The sequence below is a fragment of the Sciurus vulgaris genome (genome assembly GCF_902686455.1).
Source record: "Sciurus vulgaris genome assembly, chromosome: 3".
Lineage (NCBI taxonomy): Eukaryota > Metazoa > Chordata > Mammalia > Rodentia > Sciuridae > Sciurus > Sciurus vulgaris.
This window is the reverse complement of record NC_136463.1, coordinates 116,406,603-116,420,900: the sequence shown is the minus strand read 5'-3', so window position 1 is coordinate 116,420,900 and position 14,298 is coordinate 116,406,603. Positions and strand designations below refer to the sequence as shown.

The 14,298-nt window shown below is 36.0% G+C and overlaps 1 protein-coding gene across 1 annotated transcript in view; it reads right to left on the bottom strand.

The window, feature by feature from the left end:
• The window catches only part of SLC4A10 (solute carrier family 4 member 10), a 307,725-nt gene that overhangs the window by 51,615 nt on the left and 241,812 nt on the right, over positions 1–14,298 (bottom strand). Inside the window, 4 exon segments of the mRNA XM_079131852.1 lie at positions 5,581–5,826; positions 6,197–6,330; positions 6,919–7,093; positions 9,975–10,075. Of these exon segments, the coding sequence (XP_078987978.1) occupies positions 5,581–5,826; positions 6,197–6,330; positions 6,919–7,093; positions 9,975–10,075 (656 nt within the window).

Sequence of the window (14,298 nt, the reverse complement as noted above, 5' to 3'; positions counted from 1 at the left end):
ATCAAAAAGACACCTGCACTGCCATGATTATTACAGCATGATTCACAATAGCCAAGACATGAAACAACTTAAGTGTCCATAAACTGATGAATGAATAAAGAAAATGTGGTACAAATACACAACAGAATATTATTCAGCCACAAGAGAGAAAGTCATTTGTGACAACAGGAATGGATCTGGAGGTCATTATGTTAAGTGAAATAAACCAGACATGGAAAGACAAGTACTGCCTGATCTCATTCTTATGTGGAATCTAAAAAAGTTGATGTCATGAAAGTGGAGAGTAGATTAGTGTTACCAGAGGCTGGGTAGAGTGTGTGTGTGTGAGTGGGGAAAGATGGCAAAATGTTGATTAATGCATACTAAATCATAATTAGATAGGAGCAAGAAGTGCTGAAGTTCTATCATGAATGAAGTGGGTTATTAGAGGTTTACTCAGTGTACTAATTAATTTGATTTTAAGCCATCAGATAATCTACTTTCTTAAAGTCAGCCTTTTGGAGGGGAAAAACTTTATGTCAATGTGCATATCAATTTTAAGAAGCATTTTCAGAAATGTAAAAATACAAACAAACACGTTCAAATCATATATACTAAATATTTTGCAGGTAGAGAATGTAAAGGTGCATTGAGTAGTCCTGGACCAGCCATTACAGGGATCAAACTAGTGGAGCACAGACATCACTCAAACACAAAAGATATAATTATAAATTATTCTGCAAACAATTCTGGATTAATTTAGTTGATACACATCTAAAAAATGTGATTTTAGAACATTGAAGTGCAGAAGTTACCCTAAATGTGTTTTGTGCTTTTTTACTTTTATTTTTCAAGTCCTAAAAGGTACATGAGCTATGAAAACTTCTCTTTCATGTTCTTTCTTCCCCAATCCCTGATCAGCTTTTGAAGTGCTACATGTTGTAGCCCTTCTTCACTGGGTTCTCCCAGATGATTTTTTCCATCATGTTCGTACCTTGTCCAAATTTCCAATCAGAACTAATTTTCTGATCCAGATTTATACATCTTTATTTCATATTAAGATTCTCATAATGTGTCAAGTTTATTCAAAATTTCTAGATGATATCTTTAAGAGTAGTGCTAAAGATAATGTAACCAAGCACAATTGTCTTTACTTGTCCAACAAGACAGGCCAGATTATATCAATTATTTTGCAACATGATCAGATAATCAGTATGTTTAAGCATCATTTGACCATGTCTATAATATTATGCTAGCACTATGGGGGATAAAATTGTTACGTGTTTTATACTTTACAGGAGACTCAAATCTAGTTGGAAATGAGAAAAAGAATATTGAATATCATCATTTATTCAAAACAGATCACTGTCCTGGATTACATAGAAGGCTAAAGAAAGTGTGGAAGAAAAACAGAGAGAAAAAATAGCTTTATCACATAGTAGTGAGATCACTCCTTTGACATCTTGATAATTGTTATATTTTATTTAATTCCAATCTACATGTATGTGGGAAACTAGAGTAATAGACCCTGCACTTTGCTTTGACCCAACAGTTTGCAAAGCATCCATACATCCTTAATCTTTCTTTAGCCATATTTGAGAACTTTAGATTATTATTATACACTGAAGGAACATTTCATCTTACACAAGCAGAACATTTTATTCTATTTTTTCCATTTCTGAAAAAAATCAAAGCAACCAAGAAAAATTATTCCCTTAAACTCATTACTTATTTCTAACTTGACATATTCAGTTTGATCGTCTGGTGTAATATATATATTCTCAAAACTAAATAGATTATCTTGACACTTGCTTTTGGCACAATGAAAAGAAAGTGTGTATCTTCAAATGTAAGGTCTACATATTACCACTTTATGAGGTTAAGATGCCAGAGGAACTAGAAAAATTTTTTTTACACAAATCAAAGACATTTCGTTATTTGATAGGTAAACTATGAATTTAAGGAAATCTGAATATAGCAGGCTCATTTACAAAGAATATCTGAAATGTTGATCCTGAACTTTTTTCCCAATGTCTTACACCTGAATAAAATGTATGGCTATTATAGCATATACACAATTACAGGTATATTCAGTTTACAAAAATTATAATCTCAGTTATAGTATGTCCAGACTATAACATTTTCTAAGAATTTTTTTCTAAAAAACAAGCTGTGAAAGCTTGAGTCCAACAACATCCGAAGCAGAAAACTTTAGATAGGCATTAGGATAATGACACTTAAAATTGATTAATGTGAAAACTGTAATTGTTGAAGTGGCAACAAGAACAAGAAAGCAACTACAAATGTCATATGGACTTCATGAAACAGATTAAATATTTTGTACAAGTATGCAATACATTAAAATGCTGTTATGAGCAATGACTTCTATCTTTTATTTAATGCACATAACTAGAAGTATACTAATAAATATCTGTGAACATAACACAAAAGATTGATTTTGCTTCTCCAGAAAGCAAATAATGGCAATACCTGATCAGATGCATGTACACAATATGGAAATCTGTCCAGTCCATAACATGAATTGCTAATGGTACATGTGTGACATCATTCTTAACTGGAGGCAAGGCAGTCACAGTGTAAAAACCAAAGTTAGGAACCAATGCAGTGAGGGTATCTGATCAGCACCACATTCCCCAGGGAGACTGTTATTCTATTTCTGCTACAAACATTTCAGGTGCCAGATGACAAGAAAACCTCACTGCCCCTCAGGTTTATCCATTCTCTCCACTCCTACCTCCCTAACTTTGATGGAGAGGGACAATGGGATGCGGATCAGCACCCATTCATGCTCAGCCTTCAAATAATTAGGTTTCAGATGATCCAAGTAAAGATCCCTTTTTAAAAAGCAGAGATGGAAATAACATGGATAATGTCGGAGCCCACACCACTCCTCTTCTGAATATCAGGATTGGCAGAGACTACAGACACATAAAGCTATTTTGCATCTCAGAATATTCTCTGAACATTTGTTTTATTTAACCCCACTATTTTTCTGGATCTTACCCCTTTTGATGCAGAAGTTATAAGTGTCTCAAAAAGAACATTTTGGAAGGTTTCACCCATGTTTATTCACTGTCTCTCCATCATCTCTCTTTCTTTCTGTTTTTCAAGCATGCATAACTCTTCTATTACAAAGTTTCCTTCCGGGATCACATTGTTCTTCCCAGAAGGCATTCTATTTCTCATTTTATTTGACACCAAAATGTCCTATGCATGCTTTCTTTACTTCCTAATCCCTCTGTTTTTGTTGTTATTCTTGTTGTTTTAGTACTGGGAATTTAACCCAGGGGCACTTAACCATTGAGCTACATCCCCAGCCCTTTCTGTTTTTTTGTTTTATTTTGAGACAGCATCCCACTAAAGTTGCTTAGGACTTCACTAGGTTGCTGAGGCTGGCCTTGAAATTGTGATCCTCCTGTCTCAACCTCCCAAGCCACTGGCAATACAGGCATGTGCCAGCATATCCAGCTCTACCTAATCTCTTCTTAATTTTTTCTTAAAACTGCTTTCTTGTTCTGCCTCTTCTCTTAGTCCAGTTCTGTTTCTTAAAGTTAATAATGATCTACTTTCAAATCCTTTTCCTTATTCTATTTAATCTCCATGCCACTGTCCTATCTGAATATTTCTTCATCCATTCTTGTCTCTTACCTTCTACAACCTGATCTCACGCATGTTTTTCTCCTTATCTGACACTTCTGATCCTCTTTTGTTTTTTAATCTATTAGTTTGCAATTTTTTTTCATTCTTCTTCACTCAAGCTGTGAATATTACCCAGGGCTCAATCCTCCTTCTTTTCTAGCCTTCTTCCTTTCTAGATCAGGGAATATTAAACTGCATCCCTCAGTCTGACAGAACAGCCAGAAGGGTAGGTAACTGGGGCCTTTCCACTTCTTCAAACAAAATCACTACGCTTTTACCTATTTTATTTGTTCTACATCATTACTTTTGTAGTACCAATTTGTTCAATTTTAGGGTTGGTGTACTAAATTATGTCAAAGTAAAAAAAACCTGGAAGTTGTTTTGTGTTTTACCACTATCCATCTGGTTTCAGACAAATATGGCTTTAGTGAATCTCTAGAATCCATGTCCCCTGTGTGAACCACTTTCCTTCCCTATTCCTCAGCCCTTTCTAACCACTAATTTTTTCATTCTAAGTACTTTCTTCAAAAAGGCTTCTCTGAACCCCAAATTTGGGTGAGCTACTCTTCTGATGTAGTACCTCAGCATTCTGCACCAACGTCTTAACACAGCACTCATTTTATTATGTTATCTGTCTCTGTTGCCAACTCCTTCAGAACAGAATATCATTTTTCATGATTTTTCTAGCACCTAGCATAGTGCCTGTCTGTCATGTAGCAGGTTGGAATAAGTTCCACCAGAAATAATTATATATCCCAATAAAAATATCCAAATTCAGGTACACTGCTACCATTTCAAATAAAGATAAATGAAAAAGCATGTATCGGTGTTATCCCTGGTTCTGGTTAAACTGCTCTTACAATCTGCCTCTTCCTGAGTTCTCAGACACCTACCCTTATTACCTTCTTAACACTATTCGCACTACTCTATTTATTTTTATTGGGAGTTATTTTACATTTTCCCTCTGATTTTTTTTCCAAAAATAGGGATGCATTGTTTAAGCTATCTCTAAAAAACAAGGAAAGGTTAAAGACCCATGTTATTTTCAACACTGTAACATTAGATCATTCTTAACAAAATCATAACGTTCAATCATTCTAGTGCAATTTCAATTACTAATAGTAAATAAAGATTCAAGGGGCTTGCAGCCACATCTAAGCAGTTTAAAGGAAAAGCACAGCAGTTGATGTAGAAGTTATTAAGTATCTCAAAAAGAACATATTGCTTCAAATATTTGCTGTATACAAATCTATACATAAATGCAACCAAAAAATTCTAAAATTAAATAAGAGTTATTTAATGGCCACATATACTCTGCAGAAACAGCCTGAGAAATTTACAACTGCTGGTATAACAAAACTAGGAAGAGCAATAGGTCCAATCTCACCTTTAGTCCTCAACTGTAATACCAACTTCAGTAATTCCTGAGTATTTCTATCATAAATGCCATATATTGCAATATTTCAGTTCAGTGATTTTCACTTACATTTTTATCATACTTTCAAACATCAACCTAACACAAATTCAGTGAGTTTCTCTTACCTCATTGCTTTACATCTGAAATCTTATATTTTCATTACTATGTTTCTTTGGGTTATAATACATTGAAAAGAACTTAAAAGAAAACCAAAACAACATATTTTGCAAAAGCAAAGTAAATTCAAATTGACTTGGTTTATTATCCACTTATTTTAGGGACTACCTGACAAATAGAACTTTCAAAAGATATTCTTGGCAGAGATAGTACAATAAGAACTCAAGAATCAGATGAGTGGCTGATTAACTGACTTTTAGAATCCTATTTAACTCTGAAAGTCCAGGATAGGTCATGAATCAATTTAAGGCATAGACTCTGCTGAGTAAGTTCCTCATGTTTCTTATAACAATGGCAATATCTGTGAAAAGAAAAGCCCCACAGATTAACAGGGCAAATGTACTTACGCATATTGTGTCAGCAGTTCCAAATCATTATGCATGTTGATTGGATATGCTTCACTGAGTTCAAACAGCTTCTCTAGAGCCTCATAAATGAAAATGATGCAAATCAGAGAAGCAAAAGCTTCTTCAGTAAACCGGGTGATATAGCAGACGAGGGAACTGGCATCAGTGGCCACAAGTATGATACAGAGTGTTGCAGTCCAAAGTCCAATACTAGCTCTTAAAGATAAGTACGATAGCCCATATTCTCTAAGAGAAGCAAAAGGAAAGAACAGTGGGAAGAAGGTCATTTTATAGCCTGCCACCATTTTAAATAAGTGTAAATAAGTCTAATATCCCCAGTATTGAAACTCAAGACTTAGTCTAAAAGGAATATCTCAGGGACAAAACTAAGAGGTTCTCAGTGCTTAGAACTGAATCTTAGTTTTTATTAACATTACATAACAATATGCACAAGGCTTTTACTTTCCCTCTGTTTCCACTGAGACAGAAATGACAAACTGAATCAACTCAGCTACTTCCAACTCTCCCAAAAGACCTTCAAAACTGATGTTAGGAGAAGAGTAAACACAGTAAAGGAAAAGAAAGGGACTAAGGGCCAAGAGTACATAACACTTACTTGCAAAATTTAAACAAAATCTTTTCAAACACCAAAACTGGTCCTGTACTGCCTAATATGGTAAGAGGCTGTCCACCAAAGAGAGAATAGGCTATCCCGGTCATAGATGCTCCAAAGAGAGATTCGATTGCACTCTGTATAGAAATATAAATGTTTCCATTACCTAATCTGTACAGGCAGCCATTGATACTAGTTAGGGAAAGTTTAAAATACACAGGTTTATTCTTTCTTCTTCACTATGAGAAACCTGGCAACTCTGGATAGAATGTAGGATAAAGGTAGGAGAAAGGGCTAAGAGGGGCAAAAATGAATGGTAACAAATGGGAGGAGTTCTCTCTACCTTTCTGCCTCACTTTCCTGTTGACTCACAAAAAGTTTAAACATATTCAGAAATAGTATCTGGACAGAAACATGGCTCAGGTATATTAGAAATGGATTTCTTGTGAGATAAGAACCAGAGCCTAAAATTGGCCTGGTATTGGGGGACAGGGATCCAGGAATCAGTCAGAAATCTCATGTAGGACTCAGAATTAGCTGTTCTGAGATACACCGTTCCCAGTTTACCAGTTCCACTCCTCATCCAGAAAATTTATAGGAGTTTTATCAGCCACACACACATTAAATCTCTTTTTATGAAGGAATTCAAAATTACAGGCTCACATCTTACTATAAATCTTAAAAACAGACCAAGTTTCAAAGTTCAGAGAAAACATAATACATACTATACGACCTTCGGTCGCTTCTCCCAGCAGTCCTCCGAACGTGATGACAGGAGACATACAGGCGCAGTAGAGAAACAGAAAAGATGCTAAGCACTGCAGGCTGAAAGCATCTCTGAAGTCACTCCAGAAGAATGGAGCTTTCCTTTTGATATCTAAGATAAGTCCCCCAAAAATCCTAAGACATGGGGGGAAACATAATAGTGAAACCCAAATATAAAAACAAATATAAAAATGCTCACTTGCTTTGTTGCCAGGTCACAGTATACGTTTTCCATCAGCAGAGATGAGACCCACATTAGCCTGCTACATTGTATTATCATGATCTACAAGAATGACTTTGCACCACTATGTTATCTCAATTCCTAACCAAATATTGTGTCAACAACTAAAAATCCAAGACTCTCTCAAGGTTATTCATCAATCAACATTCAAATAATGGGATTCAAGAATAACTCTATTCTCTGTTCCATTTCTACATCAACCTACTCCCTCTAAACTAAGGCCTACAACTCTCAATCATTGGCAGTAGTTTTAATTGCTTACATTCTACTTAGCATAACAGAAATGAAGGGAGGGTTAACTGACTTTTGTACACACAAGTACTGAAAATCACCCTAGAGAGAAAATGCAGTATTTAACCATGGTTCCACTTACCTAGTCTCTGAAAAAAAAAAAAAAAAAAAAAAGCCCCTCACTACATAATATTCCAAACAGACAGCTAAATAGCTTTATGCATAACAGTGATACTTAGTAGAGACAGATAGGTTTGAGAGGGCTATGGATATTTTTAGGGAACTAAGGGGCAAACTGATAATAACTGAAGTGGATAAATGTAATTTTGACCTACTATTGCCTGAACATATCCTAGCATCTATCAAGATCCTAGTTGGTATAATTCACTTATTACAAATATACCTCAAAACCACACTGAAACAATTAAAAGAAAATTTGTTGGTGAGGAGACTATTAAGTTATGAAATGATGCTTAAAGTCTGAGAATTATATTAGGAATGAGAACATTAATAAACAGGTATTTTCATTCTTGGAAATTTAATAATGATATTCAGACTTAACACCTGACTGCTGAAAGGTCTGTGTGCTCCATGGAATAGATATGATAGTAAAACTGTGTAAAACCACATTGAAGTTCCGACATGAAAGTTTTTGGTGAAAAACCTCATTATATTCCAAAGTTATGTCAGTATGCTAAATATATTTGAATCATACAAAAATGTCAAACATTTGTTTTTCATTTTATGAAGAGGATTCTTCATTTGGCAGTCTTAGAATGATCTCAAAAGTAATTGTTCTCTTGAGAAGCAAACTCTAGTTGGCCTTGGAAGATGTATATATTCAGAATAACTGAAAATTTGACTATTATTTTAACTTCCCTGATCTGATGTAGACAAATAGTTTCATATTAATAACTAGCTTATCATTAGGTGAGCATAGAAACACTGTTTTCCTAGTGATTGCTTCCATCAGGAGAGGGTTGAGAAGAAAAGTTTTAACTGAAAGAAAAAAGGACAATGGAAACTCAGAGAAGTTTGCAGATAACCTGTGAAATTTACACACATACAAAGCTCACCTTAGGTTCCTCTACCTGTGTTTGTCAAAATATCTCCATATTTAATTTTGAGTAATTTTTTATTTTTGAATAATTTGTTACTTTGTCAAGTCACAATTCAAACAGTTCTCTACTAGCCTATGCATTCATTTATGATTTATATCCCATCTAATCCCAAAGAGTTTGAGATGGTTATGAACTATTAATTAGTAATTAATATTTATAGTTTTGACAGCACTTTTTATTAGACCATTGCTTTCTAATTAATTACTTATTAGAGCATACATTAGTCTGAATAGCTGTTAAATAACTGTGTAATAAATGTGCTTTTAGCATTAAAAATCTAAATCCGGAAGTGGGAATTCATTACAGAGAACAGTGCAAGAGCAGCCCAGATGTGCACCAGCAACTCCAGGAGAGCAGATGAGTAATGGATACTTCAAGTCCTGTCAGCAACAGAATCTGTGGAAGAACTCTGGAGAAGCGAAGATACCGGATATTGGTGACCTGGGAGGATTTAGGAAGCAGTAAGGAAGAGTGAACTCGAAAAAAATCTAAGCTATGTGGCATGTTACACCTGAGAGAGAAAGAAAAAAATACCACCAAAAATAAAAAGACTGCATTTGAAAGTATGAAAGCAAACAGTGAAGGGAAAAGGAAAAAACTGAACCATCTCAAATTAGGCATCAAGCCTGAGGAAGATGTTAAAGGACACTTCCTCAGAGACAAAACACAGATGAAGGGAAAGAACACAGGAGAATTAAGATGCACAGAGTCGTCAGCAACTGGAAAGTCAGCTTAAAGGACACTGCAAGCAGTATAGGGAATGGCCTTGAAGGGAGGGGGCATCAGTCCTGCAGGGCCTTTGCAATTGCCTTTAATTATAGTGGAGGCTGTACACACAAATTCCCTGAAGACAGACCCACCCAAGGGTTTCTGATTTTCTGCTCACACATTGCTTGGAGAGAGACAAGCTGTCAAAAAAACATAAAGCACCATTTTATGAAATAAATTGAAGCTTTCATCTCTTCAAAGATGTGTGATTAGAAAAATAAATCATATAGCTCTTTCAAATCACAGCAGTAAAAATAACAAGTACCATTATATACATCCTGCTTGCATTTAATGAGATAAGGTCTACAAGACTGAATTATTGGTATTTAGTTTCATTTCCATTTTGAACTTGAAGCTTTCAACAAGCTCTTTTGGAAGAGTCAATTGACAGTTTTCTTATTCATTCACAGGAACTGTGAATGCATATGCACAGCCAAATGAAAGATTAGGTAAGATAAAATGGGATGATGTATCCACTGATTTAACACTAATGACAATCATTAGTAACTTCAGAGAAATCAAACTAATTCACATTTTCACCCCCAAATGGTATTAAAAGTATAAAATAAATTAGATCTCAAAATAACAATTCCTGACAGACAAGAATGATCAGTCATTTGATCCTTGAAGTCCCATACAAGTGACTTTCACTCACCTTCCAGTTCTCTGGAGTTCAGGTCCACTATGTCCCCCGTGGGGCTCAGGTTCCCCATGAGCTGCTGTTCCATTTGGTACAGCAGGAATCTTCCGCTTCTCCTGCAGGAAGTTTTTGGTTTTGTTGTTTTGTTTTGTTTGCAGGTCTTAATTGCAAATAACAATCTTTTTTTTTTCCTTGAAGCAATAAGCAGAGTGGCTAAGAACACGGGTTGTGTGACTTACAGTCTGCTTGAACTCTGAGACGTTATCTACCTCCTAAAGATTTAGTTCCCTCCTGCATTTACTGGCGGTAATGATACCTCTCTTATAGTATCACCAAGAGAATTAAATGAAGTAATGGGCATTTATTTATTCTTTCCACTAACATATATTGTGTGGCTAGTGTGTGCTGTTCATTGTTACAGATGCTAGAGTTGCAAAGGCAAGCAAGAAAAGACTTCCTAAGAGCTGTGGATATGGTTCAGAGGTAAAGCACTCAACTCCCATGCCCTTTTGCCTGGGTTTGATCCCCAGACCCCAACAAGAGAGAAAGAGAAAGAGAGAAAAAGAGGAGGAGGAGATAGAGGAAGCAGATGAAGAAAAAAGGAAAAAGAAAAAAGAAAAATAATTCTGTTGATGGGTATACAATAAAAACTTATAACATCAGGTAAACATAGGAGCTATGAAGAAAAATAAAATACTGGAAAAAGAGAGAAAGGTTGAAGGCTTGGCTAGAGTGAGAAGGTATTAGGATGCTGATGTTTTATGCATGGCTTAGTTTGTTCAATAAACACTATTATTCATTAATTTCAAAGTGTATTTCCCTCCTTAATTCCAGCTAATATCTCCATACCCGAGGAATAATTGATAAGGCTTTCTTACTCATAGACCCAAATATTATTATAAAAGAAACCATCTAATTGAACCAGTGACAAATTAATGGAAGTTTATGTTATTTTCCCTTAGATTTATTCCACCCACTTTTGTCAGTGAGAGAGATTTTCTAAAAACTGGAAAGCCTTATACACAGTCCCACCACTTAGAGAACACCAATGAGTTCAAAAGCACTTGAAAGGAGAGTTAAAAAAAAAAAAAGCGGTACAATTAAAAATTGTACTTGACTGCCATTCCAAAATAGAATAAGTATAAATGTGAAGAACAAAAGTGACTCATCAACTGGTCTTATGCGCAATGGGAAATTTAGTTAGAATGGTACATGTTTAAAACATGAGAAAAACAGATTTTTGTAATGAGCACAATAGAGAACAGTTCATTGCTTAACATTTTTACAATTTCCCTGGGCATATGGATAGATACAATGAGACTGAAGTATGAATATAAAATATCCATCAAATGATGAAACTGTCTTCACAGGTAAACAGGATACATTTAAGATTAGTAAGTTAAAAGTATGTTGTATAAGAATAAAAAAGTTGTAATACAGAACAAAGGAATGTAAGAGTGGTCCTCAAGATCAACTTGCTAATTACCTAGGGAAATTTTCCACAGTTCCCCCAGTATTAGAAAGCAAGTGATAATATTTGATCTTCTGGGAAAATTATCCCTTCTGGATAAGTTAACTCATTGTTTTGCAGTTTTTAAAATTCCATACATTGATAAAAATAAATGATAGATCATGAAAGATATTAACAATTCTAATGTACATGTTTCTTCAAAGAGAAGGAAAATGGCATTTGAAAAAATATAATGCGTATGGATAATACCCATACTTATTCTGAAGGAAATATAGAAAATGTGTTATGGTCTGAAACAGAATTATTCTTATATTTCAAAAACATGCTAGGCCCTTGGAATATACCAGTGGACAAACCGGGTCCGTGGAGCTTACATTCTAATGGAAAGGCAGATAATATACAATTAAATAAGTAAATTAATTCTACTGTGTGTTAGAAAGAGTAAGAGCTATGGAGGAAGAAACGTGTGACAGAGTTGGAGGGGCGTCTGGTGTGTGTGATGGGTAGGTGGGAAGTTGGTTATAACAAGTAGAGGAGTCAGGCAAGCTTGGTAGAAAAGTCTCATTTGAGAAGAACTTGAGGGAGGTTCTTGAGGGAGGTATCACATTAGTCATGAGATAACTGGGGGATATCCAGAAAAGAAGAACAGCCAATGGGGCAGTCATAACGGGAGAGAGGCTGGAGAGCTTGAAGAACAGGAGCCAGGAGGTCTTATTGGTTGAGAGGAGTGAGAAAAGAAGGAAGTGTCAGACAGACATCTCCAATATAAAGGGAGGCCAGATATTGTGGAATACTGGCCATTGAAAGTATGTGTGTATATATATATATATATATATATATATATATATATATATATATATAAAATGGAATATTACTCAGTCATAAAGAATGATAAAATTATGGCATTTGCAGGCAAATGGATGAAATTGGAGAATATCATGCTAAGTGAGATAGCCAATCTCAAAAAACCAAAGGACGAATGATATTGCTAATAAGTGGATGATGACACATAATGGAGGGGTGGGAGGGGTTAGTGTTAGGATTAGAGTTAGGGTTAGGGAGGGGGGCAAGAATGGAGGAAGGAAGGACTATATAGAGGGAAAAGAGGGGTGGGAGGGGTGGGGGGAAGGGAAAAAATAACAGACTGAATCAAACAACATTACCCTATGTAAATTTATGACTACACAAATGGTATCACTTTACGCCATGTACAAACAGAGAAACAACATGTATCCCATTTGTTTACAATAAAAAAAAATACAAAAAAAAAAAAAAAAAAGAAAGCGTCTGGCTCTTATTCTCGGTGAAATGCACATTTGAGGAAAGGAGTGGTATAACAGAACTTAAGTTACTTTGGCTGCTATGTCAATAACAGATTCTAGAGGTTTTCAAGATGGCGGCCTAGAGGATGGCTGCATTTCATGTTGCTCCAGGACTCAGGATTCAAAAGAGGAGCTATTGAGACACTTGGGACCAACTCAAAGCAGCCGGGTGATTCTCACCCGTTGGGAAGGCGTCCCGGATGGGACGGTGGTCCCTGAACGCAGGGAACTTTGTGAAGTAGAGCTGCGGCGAGATGCCCCTCCCCCGTTGGAGCAGTGAACTCGGACAACTGGGAGCATCAGAGAGGAGGGCGCTCAGCATAGCGCAGGGACTCGGAGCAACCACTGGGGCTCCGGCGGCTGCCCAGGGGAGGAGTGGCGAGGAGAGCTGTGTGGACTCAGAACACCGGGGCCTGCCCTGAGGAGGAGGAGGAGGAGCGTGGCCGCTTGGATTCGGGGTGACTGCACCAGAGCTACAGGCGGTTGCCAGAGGAGGGGCTGCGTGGCGAGCTGTTTGGACTCAGACCACTTCTGAACACCGGGGCCTGCCCGGAGGAGTAGGAGGAGGAGGAGGAGCTAGAAATAAATGAAAGAGTAAAACACAGAAACTATTCCAACATCTGGAGATTAAACAATATGCTATTATATGATGAATGGATAACAGAAGATATTAGGAAGGAAATTTAAAAATTCTTAGAGGTAAATGAGAACAAAGAAACATCATATCAAAATCTCTGGGACACTATGAAAGCAGTACTTAGAAGGAAATTTATTTCATGGAGCGCATTTAATAAAAGAAGTAAAACTCAACAAATAAACGACCTAACACTACAGCTCAAAGCCCTAGAAAAAGAAGAACAGAACAGCACCAAAAGTAGTAGAAGACAGGAAATAGTTAAATTCAGAGCTGAAATCAATGAAATTGAAACAAAAGAAACAATACAAAAAATTGACAAAATAAATAGTTGGTTCTTCGAAAAAATAAACAAAATTGATAAACCTTTAGCCACACTAACAAAGACAAGAGAAAACCCAAATCACTAAAATTCGGAATGAACAAGGAAATATCACAACAGACATGAGTGAAATACAAAACATAATTAGAAGCTATTTTGAAAATCTATACTCCAAAAAAATAGAAAATTTCGAAGACATCAACAGGTTTCTAGAGACATATGAATTGCCTAAACTGAACGAGGAGGACATAAACAATTTAAATAGACCAATCTCAAGTACTGAAATAGAAGAAGTCATCAAATGCCTACCAACAAAGAAAAGTCCGGGACCAGATGGGTTCTCAGCCAAGTTCTACAAAACCTTTAAAGAAGAGCTCATTCCAATACTTCTCAAAGTATTCCATAAAATAGAAGATGAGGGAACCCTCCCAAACTCATTCTATGAAGCCAATATCACACTGATACCTAAACCAGACAGAGACACATCGAGGAAAGAAAATTTCAGACCAATATCCTTAATGAACATCGACGCAAAAATTCTCAACAAAATTTTAGCAAATCGCATACAAAAACATATTAAAAAGATAGTG